General features: G+C 40.4%; 1 protein-coding gene across 6 annotated transcripts in view; it reads left to right on the top strand.

The window, feature by feature from the left end:
• The window catches only part of SHTN1 (shootin 1), a 104,253-nt gene that overhangs the window by 59,640 nt on the left and 29,255 nt on the right, over positions 1-15,358 (top strand). For all 6 annotated transcript variants that reach the window (XM_025880609.2, XM_073904133.1, XM_073904134.1 and 3 more), the window contains 4 exons: positions 534-687; positions 2,853-2,952; positions 8,685-8,767; positions 14,917-15,026. In XM_025880609.2, the coding sequence (XP_025736394.1) occupies positions 534-687; positions 2,853-2,952; positions 8,685-8,767; positions 14,917-15,026 (447 nt within the window). The remainder of the gene's footprint in view (positions 1-533; positions 688-2,852; positions 2,953-8,684; positions 8,768-14,916; positions 15,027-15,358) is intronic.

The following is a 15,358-nucleotide window of genomic DNA, read 5'->3' on the forward strand; positions in this document are numbered from 1 at the left end:
GGAGGGGAAGAATGAAGGGGAGTAAGTCCTAGGGGGAGACGAACCATGAGAGACGATGGAGTCTGAAAAACAAACTGAGGGTTCTAGAGGGGAGGGGGGAGGGGGGATGGCTTAGCCTGGTGATGGGTATTAAAGAGGGCACATTCTGCGTGGAGCACTGGGTGTTATGAACAAACAATGAATCATGGAACACTACATCAAAAACTAATGATGTAATATATGGTGATTAACATAACAATAAAAAAATTTAAAAAAGGGTACGAAGCTAATAATCAGTTTTACATGAATTTCTTAGATATTTTACCTTTTTGACCCATGTTTCAACACCTAATTATCTGAGACATTAAGTTTGCAATATATATTGACTTCAATAGCTGGTATTTTAGTATCGTCTATACTCCAGAATTTGTGTGGTTTTTAAGATGGATTGGTGTCTCTTTGCTACGAAATGCAAAGTAAAGGGAAACTGATTTTCCCCGCTTTATTTTTTCTTGACAAAGGAAGAGCTACAAAAGTCTGTTTGTGAATTGCAGGTGAAAGACTTAGAAGAGCAGCTAGAAAATGCAGCACTCCACAGAGAGATTCGCAGCCTCAAACAGCAGCTAGGGCTTCTGGAGGAGGATAAAAGAGAATTGGAATTGAAATACCAGAATTCGGAGGAGAAAGCCAGAGATTTAAAGCATTCCAGTAAGTGTCCAGTGGGCTGCTGTGTCTGAGTAGTCTGTGAATTCCGCGCGCCCAGCACAAACCCCGGCCCGTAGCTAGTCCAGAACACTTGCTGAATGCTACACAGAAAGACCAAGATTGGTTCAGTAGAACGGCCACCGTAGTCCAGGAATTCACAAGCACTTCGACTTCTCTGTGGAGTCAGAGCATGTGTGAGCTTCCCATACAGAATGAAGAGACAAAGATACAGCTAATCTGGGAAGACCAACATTTCAGCATTTCTCAGGGCTTCCGATAGGACAGATAGGTGTATTCATTGAGTATTTATTTTGTTCATTTTAGGGAGGGTTTTTTTTTTTTTTCCCTTTCCTTTTTTAGAGAGAGCATGGGAACCAGCAGGGTTGTAGGGGAGGGGCAGAGGGAGAGAGAGAGAATCCCAAGCAGGCTCCACACCCAATGCTGAGCCTGATGTGGGGCTCGATCTCATGACCCTGAGATCATGACCTGAGCCAAAATTAAGAGTCCGATGCTTGCCCGACTGAGCCACCCAGGCGACCCTTAGGGTGCGTTTTTAAAAAGAAACTTTTAAGGTTCATACAACCCTCATCTGTGGTCTAATTATACCCATGAACTAATACTTTCAGTGTCACACCTAACAATAAAATGGGCAACAATATGTATATTAAATGGAAAAACTTTTAAAACACCAGGGGATATTTAAATCAAAGGATTTATTCATTCAGTTCCAGAAGGCTTGACAGGAATGTGTGAATTGGATTATTACACAGGGATAAGTAATAAGTTTCTGTTGGAAGGTAGGTGATTTAAGGAGGCAGGTCGTTCCCTTTTATAACAGCTTCAGTATTCACTTGAGGTATTTTTGGTTAATTTTATACTAGAATTTTGAAATCCGTATAGAAGAACCAAGTAGGCTTTTTTTCCCCTTTAAAAAAACATCCAGTGCTTTCTAACCCACAATGAAAATGACTTGCAATTTACTTTTTAAAAAACTGATCTAAAATTAAGAAGTGTTCCATTCTTTTTAAGTGAATATCCAGGCAGCCTGTGGCCAAAGCCATCTTTTTTATTTATGGAGGGGGAAGACACAAAAGAGAACCTGAGATTTAGTGTTGAGTATGTTTTATTTAGTATCTGCTGTGTGTATAGCCAGCCATACCCTAGGATACTAAAAGAAATCTAGAAGAAAAGAAACCATGCCTTTTGTCCTTGAGGAACTCAAACTCTCTTTGGAGAGACAGACACATGCATATGAATAACTAGAGGACTCTTAGCCCTCAGAGAGATGGCCCACACTGCTTATTTAAGTGTTGAGAGTAGAAATAAACAGGCAGATCATTGGGGGTGCAGTCGTTCATGGAGAGAGGAATGGCTGCGGACAGAGGGAGCCATTCCTGAGTGCACACAGTATTCTGTACCTAGAGCCTACTGGAGCCCGTCTTAGAGGTATTCGCATCTGCAATGAACATTGAAATCGAGCTCCTTGAACTCATAAACTGTGTCTTGAACAGCACCAAGCATAGACCCTTTCACATTATTGGTGCCAAAATACCTGCTTCATTAAGGACGTGAATGAATTGAGTGTATAAATTCTATTTCCAGAATGCTCCTTCAGAAGAGCAAAAAGTTTCTGAAGTTACAGACATTTGAGAGTCTGAGTCTGGTTAAAACCAAGAACTCCAGGATTTGCAACTTTGGAAGGAAATTAGGTGGAGGAGGAAAGTATGTTATTAAAATTCATTACTAAATGTCATCTTTAAAAATTAGTTCCTGGTCTATACCCTTTAAAAGTCAAGTATTCACAATTTCTTAGTGTTTTGAGTAATACATGCCCTTGTTAACAAATATTTCTTCAGCCTACTCAATCCTTACCTCCCACCCATCCAGCCGTTGTCCTGAATTATTTTTCTTTTCCATAGTTGTACATACGGCCATAAGACAGTGATGTTTTCTTGTAACCTACGTCAGGCCCCTCTTGTATTAGTGGTCGCAGCCTGGATGATGAAAAGGCTAAGGTGTTCTGCAGTTTCATCCTGAGATTTCTAACTTTGCCTTAATACCATGAATTTGATTTTGAGAGAGGTTACTTTTTTTTTTTTCCTTTATGTGTGTAAAAGGTGCTTAGTGGCTTGTTTCGGCTCCTTTCTGAATGCTTGTTCTCTGTGCAGTTGATGAACTCCAGAAACGGGTGAACCAGTCTGAGAATTGCGTACCTCCACCACCTCCACCTCCACCGCCGCTCCCCCCGCCTCCCCCCAATCCCATCCGGTAAGCCTGCGCAGGGAGACGGCTCTGCATTGAGTCGTTCCTCGTCAGAGAACCTGAAGTGTGTGCTAGTGGGATCCCTTCCTTAAAAACAGAACCCAGGACTACTGTCTTAGATTGCATCCTTGTCCTCGGAGGGGTGGGCGCTAGAAACTCTGAAACAAACTGGCTGGTATTTCTCTCAGAAAATTTTCTTTCTTTTTTTTTTTTTTTAATTTTAAATTTTTATTTTTCTAAGATTTTACTTATTTGAGAGAAAGATCATGAGAGAGAGCACAAGCAGGGAGGAGAGGGAGAAGCAGGTTCCCTGCTGAGCAGGGAGCCCGATGTGGGGCTCCATCCCAGGACCCTGAGATCATGACCTGAGCCCAAGGCAGCCGCTCAGCTCACCGAGCCACCCAGGCGCCCCTCTCAGAAAATTTTTCTGAAGACCAAACTATCACTCCCTTCTTTTGTCCTATTTATAGAAAGGGCCCTAAGAAACACCTGGCAGAAACATTCTTGTGGCCTGCCACTTTCCTCTGCTATAGATGTTCAGATCCCATGTGGATGTTCCAAACCCAGGAGCTGGACATTCATTTAAGAAGTTTGATACTTCAATGTTAAGATTTCAGCCCATGACGTTAGGATTTCAGCCCATGACGTTAGGATTTCCTTTAACTGGAAAAAGCCCCAAGGAATTTTGAGCTTTTCCCCAAATGTTTTTTTTTTTTTTTAATCTTTTCTTGCCCTAATTTGAATTTGAAAAGCTCTGGTTTGTTCATTTACTTTAAAAAATAAAAGTACTAAACAAAACAAAAACTTATCAGTACTAATTGTTACACACTGGTAATTAAGCTCGGAGTGCTAATTATGTTTTATCCCTAACCTCATATTTAAACCTTTAATAATGCCGAGAGAGGAACCTTCCATAAGAAGAAGAAATTGGGTTTACATTCTTGTGACAGGGAATCATATATGCAGACAAGAATTCACTTTTTCTGGAGCCTGAGGTGACTTGGTGGTATCGAGTGCCTGAATTAAGCACGGTACACCCCAGGAAACCTAGAGGCAAGCTTTCCTCCTTCGTGGTTCTTCATTCCACCACCCAGAGTTACTCAGGACACAACTTCCTTGTCATGGCTGTTTCTGTATAACTTATTCTTGAACAAATGGAATTTAAACTTTTCCTAGATTTTTTACCTTTCATTAACTCATGTGATTTGTTTAATCCTTTCACACAGAGAGGCCATTTATTCCTACTTTGCACCTTTGCTGATCTGTGTGAATAGAATGTGTAGCCTGTTCCCCCCACACGACAATGAAAATGAAACTGCCTTTTAAAAAGATTCTCATTAGTTTTTCTTACTGAGGAGGGTATGACATAATCTACTTTGAGCCAGTGAAGTAGCCAAGGCAGAATAATTTTTACACATGATTGATCCAAGAGTCCATTGAAAGAATTTCAGGTATTTTAAATTCTTTCTGTCCTGGGTAGCTAAAATCTGTTGGAGATATCCTGAATTTGACACTTAAAATAGGAGATTCATCACTTTGATCTTTCTCTAAGGTGTAGAATTTTGAGCTGATAAGAAAGGTCACTTCTGTCTATGAGGAGGGAGAATATTAAAAACATGATTATAGTCTTGCTTGTTGGCCTTTAATTTTTAGTCTCACAAATCTGGAAGCCCTTGGAATTAAAAGTAAAGTATAACCTAAATAGAATATTTTCCCAAAGAGCACTTTACAGTTTTACTGAGAAATGAATGTAGGATTCAGACTATGTATGTCTAAAGCATGAACTCTTTTATAAGGCCCTTTAAAGAAAATTTTCATTGAATAACATGAATAATTTTTATTTTAAGATGAATTTAAGTAGTAGAAGATGTAATTTCTCAGTAGAAAGATTTTTTTTTTTTTTTTTTTTGGTAAGGAGTACTTTCTTGTCAAAGAAATATATTTGCATATGTATTGAGTTTCAATGGACTTTAAATCCACCAGTTAAGGTTTTCTAACTTTGTTCCTGAGCCTCATTTATTTCACCCTGACAGAGATCATAGATAGAAATGAAAGCGGGGGAAAAAAAAAAAAAAAAAAGACTAGGGCCTGCTCATTTGACCCAGGGGACAGGTGGGCGAGAGGAAGTCGAGGAAGAAAGTAGACCTTGGTCATGTTGTACCAGCAGTAGGGAACACAGGAGAGGTCCTGGGCAGGTGTGCCTTAAGGGGGAAGGGTAGGTTTATTGGTGTATTAGTCAGTGTTCTCCAGAGAAACAGAACCAGTAGGGGTGTGTATGTATATGTATACATACATGTGTATACATCATGTCCATTCACATACAAGGTTTATTCTAAGGAATTAATTCCCATGATTATGGACTCTGGCAAGTTGCAGGGTGAGTCGAAAACCTGGAGCCAAAGGAGAGCCTATGGTGTGGTCTCAGTCTGCAGGTCAGCAGGCTCCAGACCCAGGAAGAGGCAGTGTTTCAAGTCTGGAAGCAGGGAAAGCAGATGTCCTTATGTCAAGGTAGTCAGGCAGGAGGAATTCTGTTTTACTTAGGGAAGGGTCATCCTTTTGTTTTATTCAGGCCTTCCACTGATTGTGTGAGGCCCACCCACATTAGGGAGTAGTCTGCTTTACTCAGGCTACCAATTTAAATGTTAATCTTATCCAAAACCCTCACAGAAATACCCAGAATAATGTTGGACCACATATCTGAGTATCCCATGACCCAGCCAGGCTGACTTACAACATTAACCATCACAGTGGCATGAGAAACACTGATTAAAGAATTTCAAAGTAAATATTTTCCACCAAACTGTGCCATCTTTGGGGGCTCTTGCTTTTATGCATTCAATTGAACTGACTGTGAAATGGGGCAATTTTAGCCAGAGGTTGGATTATAGGTCCCAGATGTCTTATCCTGATCTTCTCATCTGTCCTGTGAGACCTGCTTTATTGTAATCTAAGCCCCATCTTGACAGAGGGCTCTTTTTAAAAATATTACAGATGATTCTCCTCTGGGCACGTAGGAGGCTCCAGCTTATACTTTAATTCCGAACAGTGAAAGTTAACACTTCCTCTCATCTATTTAGGTGGTTCACAGTGATGAGCATCGATTTTCACTTCATTTATGTAAACATATACAAATACTCTTTTTTTTTTTTTAAAGATTTTATTTATTTATTTGACAGAGAGAGACACAGCAAGAGAGGGAACACAAGCAGGGGGGAGTGGGAGAGGGAGAAGCAGGCTTCCCGCCGAGCAGGGAGCCCGATGCGGGGCTCGATCCCAGGACCCTGGGATCATGACCTGAGCCGAAGGCAGACGCTTAACGACTGAGCCACCCAGGCGCCCAACATATACAAATATTCTAAGCAGTACGAATATCTTCCTGCTTTGTAATCTTGAAAATTTCAGAGTCAGCGGTGGGTTCACTGCAGTGTTGGGAGAGGATAAGATGAGGCCCTGCCTGGGGACAACCCCCTCCAAGCCCCACGCTACCATGGAATGTTAGCCTGTAGACATTGAGTAGTCCTGCCTGCAGTGACGGAATGGGGAACACGCACAAATAAAGTTTGCATGATTTCATTTCTCCCAACTTCAGGAATAAAGTATGCTTGTTGGTAAGTTCTAGAAACCTCACAGGGTAGAGCTGAGTGTAGTGCTTTCTTTTCCCTGTGCTTTGCAAGAGATTGTTCAATGTGTTTGGGAATTTTAAGAAAAGGTAGTTAGAGAGGGGATTAATAATAGATCTCAAGGCAGAACTAAGAAATTTAAAAAAAATCTAAAAATTATGGTGATTAAGAAACACGGAGTTGTTCTTTCCTCAGCCAGGTATTGCCATGTGCATCCAGGTGCCCCTTTTTCTAGACGTAGCATTCCCAGCTTGGCTTCCTCATGACTGAATTTTGTCAAATCCGGTTTACCACACCGAGAATATTTATAATGAACATTTTTATAATATAGTTCAAGAATCCTTGGTTCATTTGTTTTTTTTTTGTAAACTTTTTTGAGGGGAGACTGATAACATATATATGTAGGAACATACACCAACTTACATACAGTTTAAAAGTAATATGAAGTGAACATCATGTGTTTGCCATCCAAATCAAGAAATAAAAATACTGGTAGCCTGTTTTTAAAGAAACAGATTTTTCCTACATATATATCCCTGAACTCCTATAAATATACATTTTTTTCCCTAACTGTATAATTGGAATTTTACTGTATTCATTTGGGTCTTGTTCTTTTTACTCTACGTTATTTTGTAAGGTTCATCCATGTTCTGTTGGGTAGCTGAAATTCATCCACATTCATGGATACATAATCTATTTGTTAAAGATTTTATTTATTTATTAGAGAGAGAGAGAGCACAAGTAGGCAGAGAGGCAGGCAGAGGGAGAGGGAGAAGCAGGCTCCCTGCTGAGCAGGGAGCCCGACATGGGACTCGATCCCAGGACCCTGGGATCACGACCTGAGCCGAAGGCAGCCGCTTAACCAACTGAGCCACCCAGGCGTCCCCATAATCTATTTTATAAACATCTGAGAATGTGTTTATCCATTATGGCCCTTGTACATTTGAGTTATTACCAGTTCAGGGAAGTTCTGGAAATTCTACACAAACATTCTGGCAAATGAATCCTGGTGCACAAGGGCTTGCATTTCTGTAGGATAGAAGTGAAATCCCTGGCTCCTAGGATCTGTCTGTCTTCAGCTCCACTGGATAATGCCAGACGGGTTTTCCAAAGTGGCACCATCGGCTCATCTACCGTCTTCAGTTTGAAGTTCATCCATTGTCTTCTTGTTATTCTACAGACCTACCGACACTTGATATTATCATACTTGCAATTTCTTGCCTGTTTGATGATGACTGTGTAGTAATATCTCAATGTGGGTTTCATTTGTGTTTTTCTAGTAGCTAGTGAAGTCAAGCACTCTTTCTGGTACATGTTTTGGAGATTTGGACTACTCTTTTATGGAGTTTCAAGGCTTTTGTCCATTTTTTCTGTTGGTTGTATGCTTTTTCTTGTTGCTCTTTGAGTTTCTTTTTATTCTTTTTTTAAGTTCTTGTTTAAAAAATTTTTTTAAGTTAAGTAGTTTCTACACCCAACGTGGGGCTCAAACTCACAACTCTGAGATCAAGAGTCACATGCTCCTCTGACTTCTTCTTATTCTTTATGGTGTCTTTTAATATGTGGAGGTCTTAAAATTTTAATGTGGTCAAATTTTTCATGATTTGGATTTTATATAGATTTTGTAAACATGGACCAGAGAGACTGTGGTCTAAATGTATTTTATCCCTTAAGTATCTGTTCTGTGTCACTCAGATTCAGATGTTTTATGCCCATATTTCACAGGTAAATGTTTACTGAAAACATCCCCTAATTCTTTGATTTTTCCCTCTCCCTCAAACGTATTACATAGATAGCTCTTTCTGAATTGTAGGTATGGATATTGGCTATTTTTTCTGTTTTACCTTGCCCAGTATTGTAATGGTAATTATAGTGGCTCCCTTCTTAGAGTAATGAGTTTGGTTCCACGCAGAAAGGGATGAGACCTCTTTCTCTTCCTTAAAGTGCTGAAAAGTTCAGTAATTTATTACAAGTGGAAAGTAGACTCCTAAATTCTAGCTATCCATTTATGCACCTAGAGAAGAATTGGATTTTTACTGATTATTTTGCATCAGTACATTTTATTTCTTGAATCGTCAGGTGTCCAGTAATCTTCTGTCGTTCTTTTTTTTTCTCCCAAAGATCCCTCATGTCCATGATCCGGAAGCGATCCCATCCCAGCGGCAGTGGTGCTAAGAAAGAAAAGGCGGCTCAACCAGAAACAAGTAATTCTCAACCCCTTTGGTTTACTTTCAGTGGTTTCAGCCCAGGTTTTCAGCAACACACACAGTCTTTGAGTTCTTTGACTGTGAACAGATTATCTGGGGAGAAATGTGAACCTAGCAGCTGCTAAGAAGGAACAAGGTAATGGTCCCTGCCTTCATGTGGTTCCTTGTCTACAGCAGGTCACCTGTAATGTGCGATCTACTGGGATATGTCTTCTCTACAGGATGAGGTTCTCTCCAGGAGGAGGTATAAAGGAAAGAGAGGGAGTGATTCCAGGTGAGGGGTTTGGGGAAAGACTTTTTAGAGTTGATAGCAAGTGAACTGAGACTTGATCAAGCACCTGCTATGTACTGGTCTCGTGCTGCGTGCTGGAGACAGAAGACATAGAAGTGACATGAGAGGGGGAGGCAGGAAGTAAATAAGGACGATTACCTGGAGGAAGAGCACACGTTTCTAAGAGAGGAAGGAGAGGGACTGCTGGTATCAGGAAGAGATGCTTAAGCCGAGTAGTTTGGATTTAGGAAGTCAGGATGGGGGTATTCAGAATAAAAGTAGTTCCCATAGTGGGGCAACTGAATCAAAGGTCCAGAGTGGGGAAGGAGCTTGGCACATTAGGAAACGGAACAAAGGTTGGTATTTACTGGAACATGGGGTGCAAGAGAGGAAGTCTGAGCCAGATTCTGAAGGCTGTGGTCAAGATTTTGAAATGTATCCTAAGGACAGGAGGAGTTTTAAGTAGGGGTGTGACATGGTGAGGTTTGTCTTTTTAAAGCAGTCACACTGTTTGCAGCGAGAGGACAGGGAGCAGACTGCAGAGGAACGAGAGAGGATGGGGGTGGCTGTCCGTCATTCAGATGCACACGGCTCAGACGAGGGTGGAGACAGAAAAAAGCGTTTAAATCCAGGAGCAGCTCCGGAAGGTGCAATTCACAGGAGTCTGACTCGCTGGAGAGGGGAGAAGTCGAGGATAACGTGAACTGATGGAAGTGGAGGGAGAAGACCTTCCCCCTGAGCAGAGGCATTGGCAGCCAGGAGTAGGGCTGGCTCACAGAGCTGCGGGTAGACCAGTAGAACCCACATTCAACTCAGCATGTTTGCTCAGCACCTGTTAGCTACAAAGCATGGCGGATTTGCCTGGTTCAAGCCCAGTCTGGTGTGGACTTCTTGGCCCCCTTTTCCTGCCCCCAGGTTCATCGATGCAGTCCAGCCACTTTCCTACCATTGGCAGGGTGACGTTCTCAGATCGATGTCCCACATCCTGTGACATTGCTGTGTTCTCACTGCATCACAGTAGAGTCCAAACCCTGTAGGCTGCTTAGCAGTGGTTTTCTGATGTTACTTCAGCCTCAGTTCTGTACGTCTGCTCTACCTTGTGGCTGGACCGTGACCTCAAAGCCCCCTATGCCCGTGCTCTGTGTGTCCTCATTCCAGAATTGCTCTGCTGCCTTTCCTCTGTTCAGAGCTTTCCCGGGCAGGGGGCTCTGATTCCACGGCTCCTGTGTAGGTTCCAGGCTCTGCCCTCCACTTCCTCTTGTTTCTGAGGGTTAGCTCCTTAGTATTGGCTCATTGCTGTGCGTTGCGGTAGCATTTTGCTTCAGATTTTATAATGCTCCCCCCCCTCCCAGCCTCTGATGTGTTTGGGGTTATTTCCACGTCTCTCCCCTGGAACTGATTGCAAGCTCTTTGAAGGCTTGCTCCTGCCTGCAAGTCTCTCGCAGCTTGCATGCACCTTCAATGAATCCAAGTTTAGACCTAGCCCTATCCTTCTTTGCCAAAAACTCACAGCACCATTACAGATGAAAGCTAGTTGATTTCATCTGTATAAATTGACTTTTGGTGCCTGCCTCCTACAAACCCTTTGGAACCTATTCCTCTCATAGTCCTGCTGAAAGGGACATTCTGCTTGCCACAGGCATTGCAGGATTCAGAAGTCTTGTCTTTGGCGATTTGCAGGGTAGCCCTGAGCCTGTGTTACTGGCTTATAAGCCTTCCTGACACTCTAATTAAACTTAAAATTTTGTTTGTTTCAATCTTGTTTTGGGACAATTGGTAAAGCTTAGAGGGTCAGGAGGGCAGTCAGAATAAAATGATATCCCCTTCTAAGTAAATGACATTATTAGCTTGTCAACCTCAACAGCACCCTTAAGTTAAAAAAAAAAAAAAAAAGTATTCTAAGCTTATTAACCCCAGTGTTAGAAACCATATAGTTTTCTTCATGAAAGTGATGTTTCATTTATGATTCATGATATGGGGCAGTGTTCTCTCCCTCATTCCTGAGCTGTTGGGTTGTTACCTGGGATATTTAAGTAGAGTTACTGGTACAGAAGTCACTCATGAGACTTCGAACTGAAGCCACCCTAAAACTGTACCGCCTTAAATGATATGGACCGTAGACGGACATGGTTGCAGCCTCTCTCTGTCTGGCAGGGTAGTTATTTATAGTGTCTTATTAACAGTTCACACTAAAAATAGTTGTTGAATGAATAAATCAACAATGATTAAATGCATGATGAATGAATGCAGAGCATCAAACATTGGGGTTGTCTGTGACACTTTAGACTTCACATTTATAAGTAGGGACCAGTCTTGCTATCACAGTATTATTTTTTGTTAGCATCTTATGATGGCTTTCACTAGCTAGTTGGTATGCTTCTCAGAGCTGATGAATGAAGAAACTTTTATTGCTAGGGTATAGCTCTTAAAAAGTGTAATCGTAGGGGAAGGTCTGTGGAATATTTTAGACGTAGTTTTAAGGTCTAAATGTAAGAAATAATTGACAAATTTTGAATTAACAACTCTAATTTTGATAAGCATGCATGTATTGGACAAGTTCTGAGATTTTAGGGATATGCTTGCTGTTTATCGAATATTTAGGTCATTGATATGTTGACATTTTCTTACCTCAGTTTGCCAGCCTGCTGAGTGGGGATAATCATAATCCGTATTTCATAGGGTGGTTGTGAGAATTAATGAGTCTCCTAACATGTGAAGTATTTAGCTTAGTAGCCAGCATATACTCAGATACTCAAAATGTTAGCTAAAAAAAAAGAAAGACAGGGTTCCAACCACCCTTTGAGGGGCAGAAGTCCTCGTTCAGCAGGCTCTTGTGATCATTGTAGTTAAGGAAATATCCTTAACTTTATGACCTTAGGTCCAATTCAAACTTACTCAACCATGATGTGTTCTTTAGAAATTTTTGTACATCATGGTGGCATAAGATTCTTTTTAAACGCCTTTTTAAAAATGTTAATGAAAGAGAAAAGTAATCCTGTGGAACTTAGAAATTCATTTTCGTTTCTTCTAGGTAATAAAAAAAGGCTTTATTGAGCAACAAGGTGATGGTTTTGTCTGTGGGTCTTTTCTTTGAGGAACGAACTTACTTTTCAAGTGGGTCTTAAAATTTAAGCCTCAATTAATTACATGTAGCTTTCTGATCTAAGACTGACCTTGAAGCACTAACTCAAAGAACATTTGATTTGATTTTCCTGTGGCAGTTCAGTGACATTGGACCTGTTGTCTTCATTTGTCTCTTTTCTTTAATCTCCAGTATCCTGCATATTTCCATTGTCCTTCTGATTACAGGCTTTTGTGAGACAATTACTAACTGCATGATCGCAAAAAGAATTACAAAACATGCCATGAGCTCTCTGTAGGTGATCCTTGCAGATTTATTAGAACCACTTAATAGTTTAGAAGTTCACATAGATTGCTTTTTGCTAGTTAAAAAACAGGGTCGGTGAGAGCGAAAGCTTGTGTAGCTAACCTAGCATTGCCCTTGTATTGTGCCCACGTAGGGAATCTGATAAGAGTGATTTCTTTTCCTTAAGACCAATTAAGCCTTTACATTTGGAAAAGACTAAGAAATTAAAGCCTGGTTTATAATCTGTACACAATACAGATAGTGGCACTTCTCTGAATTATCACTATGATTCTGGCAAGCAAAAATAAGAAACTACTTTAAATTCCTGTTATGTTAGATGCTGCAGCAGATTTGAATAGTGTCGACCATAATTCTCCATCTGTCTGCCTTAATTAGTTTTTGTATGGTGCATTTAATTGGGTTTCAGTCCTTCCTTACAGAGCGCTAATCTGTTTGTCGGCCTTGTTCCTGTTGCCATGCAGCTCTTCTCAAGTCTCACTCAAAATGGCAGGCTTTCTGAAAAATCAAATTTTTTTTTAGGATTTAAAAAAAAAAATTCTCAGGAATAAATTCCATACCCTTACCATACCTGCACATTGCAGATCTGGGTTTTATCTCCCCTGACTTTGAGTAGGGTCAGCACAAGCACCATGTTGTGCATAATAGGTATTCAGATAAATTGAATGAGTGAGTGAGTGAATGAATGAATGAATGAATTTCTCTCCATAGTAATTTTCTTGTCTGTCTCCTTGTTGATGTTTGGGAGCCATCTGCAGAAGCTGCCCAAGAAAATGCTACTTAAGGGCACAGAGTTGATCAACCCACAGTTTTGCTTTCTTTCATTTACTGGTGGGTGAGTTCTGACTTCAGTGCCATGTTTCCCATGTTGCCTGGCAAAAGATGCTTTCTTGCCATCTGGATCTGAAAAATCCTGTTTGGGTATTGAGAACTTTTCATTCCCCACATTTTAATGGCCCATGAAGATGACAGGACTCTATCTGAAGTTAGGACTGTATTAGAAGACTTGGGTTGTACAGTGGGTATAGTAGTGATCCCATCACTGTGGTGTTGTCAAGGTGAGGATGGTGGAACCTTCTGGATTCTTCTGGTTGCTCCCTGAGGCGTAACGTAAGAGGAATAGCTACTCAGTGTTAGCGTGAAGTCCACGTCGTAGAAAAGAAGCCACGATGTAATAAGCCTCATTAGTGCAAAGCCTGACACTCCTGTCCCTTGGCTTGGGGACATTGTTGTGATGGCCTCCATTTAGAAACTGTCCTTTTGGACTTTGGCTATTTCTCCTCAAATAGCAAAAATATTAACAGCCATATAAAACCAAAAGTTTAACAAGTCAGTCAGCAGGTGGATTCTTGCTGAGTGCCTACCATATGCCCCATGTTGTAGAGGCTAAATTAGGCTAAACGGCCTAAAAGGAAGGTCTTCATGAGGTATTTAAACTTAAATATATTGGTTGCAGTGAATGAGATGGATATAAACATGAGATCTAGAATGGCATTAATGGTGATAAACATTCCAGAAACGATTGAGGGCCTTTGGTCAAGCTGTTGTGCAATAGACAAATTTCATTATTATGATGAATAGCTTTAAGCCCACCTCAGCTACATTCATCTAATTCATGTATATTTCAACAGCATTATTGTTTTGCGGCAAAATAGCGCAAAGGTTAAACAATAGACAGTTGAAATTTTTTAATCAAATTTAATTACTTAATTGCAATCATTTCTGGGTGTATGTTTTCTTTTAACATTGACAATTTAAAAAGACTTGAAAAAGGTTTGCTTAAATGTTTCCTTCCATTGTGATTCCTAAACAAGAGATGGCAATTTAAAAATAGATTTTACGTATCTGCTGTTCATCTTCTGTCTGCGTATTTCTTCCAACATGTTAACAGATCTTTTTTATCTTTTACTTTCAAATGGGCTTTTTGATAGTTATTCCTTCTTTGGGATGATTTCTTTGACATAGGATGTTATAAAAATATCTCTGAGGCAAAGACGAATGAATATTTGGAGTTAGCTAGGAAGCTGGAGAAATTCAGGTCTTACCATTATGCTGACAAATGGAACCGAATCCACTTTAATTGTTTAACAGAGATGAGCCAATATTGATTTCCAGGCTACAAATTATTAGACCTTAAATTTTATGACTCTAATTTTTATTTTATTTTCATTTTTATTTTATTTAAGTGGAGCCTAACGTGGAGCTTGAACTCAGGACCTGAGCTGAAATCGAGAGTCGGACACTTCACTGACTGAGCCACCTAGGCACCCCTATAACTCTAAGTTTTTAAAAAAACAGGTCTTTTATTAAAAGATTCTTTTAATAAAAAAAAATTGTGGCTACCTGGTAGCTGTTAACCTCAGGAAATTGTTTTGTGATGTCTTACGATTCTGTCTGAAAAGCGGCTGTGCTTAATTACAAAGTGCATCGGAATAGAAAGTAGCTGTTTTCTTGTAACATAAGATGATTTCTGTGTGTGTTCTTTGATAGCTGAAGAAGTCACGGATCTGAAGAGGCAAGCAGTTGAAGAGATGATGGATAGAATTAAAAAGGGAGTTCATCTTAGACCCGTTAATCAGACAGCTAGACCGAAGGCAAAGGTATGGAATGACTAAATGTTCCCCCTCCTGTGATGCTTCCTTTTTCAAGTGTAAAAGTTTGAAATTTGATGAAAGCGACATCAGGGCTGACTGTGAAATCTTAGGATAAGGCTAATGTGTCATAAAAGCCTCTACTCTTATACAGGCATGTTTCAGGACTCCTGTTTGAGCTGTAGTTAACCTAAATCCGTATAGAAAGAAAGTCCTGTTGTTGCAGGTGCTGTCCTCTGCTTGATATGAACTGCTACACCGAACAAATAATAATGATCATACCCTTTCTTTTCTTTAGTTCCTTTTGTGTAATTCAACAAGTATGGATTGAGTATCTCCTG

This window comes from Callorhinus ursinus, unplaced genomic scaffold (assembly GCF_003265705.2).
Source record: "Callorhinus ursinus isolate GAN/ISIS: 27379988/994484 unplaced genomic scaffold, GSC_fseal_2.0 scaffold20, whole genome shotgun sequence".
Classification (NCBI taxonomy): Eukaryota; Metazoa; Chordata; class Mammalia; order Carnivora; family Otariidae; genus Callorhinus; species Callorhinus ursinus.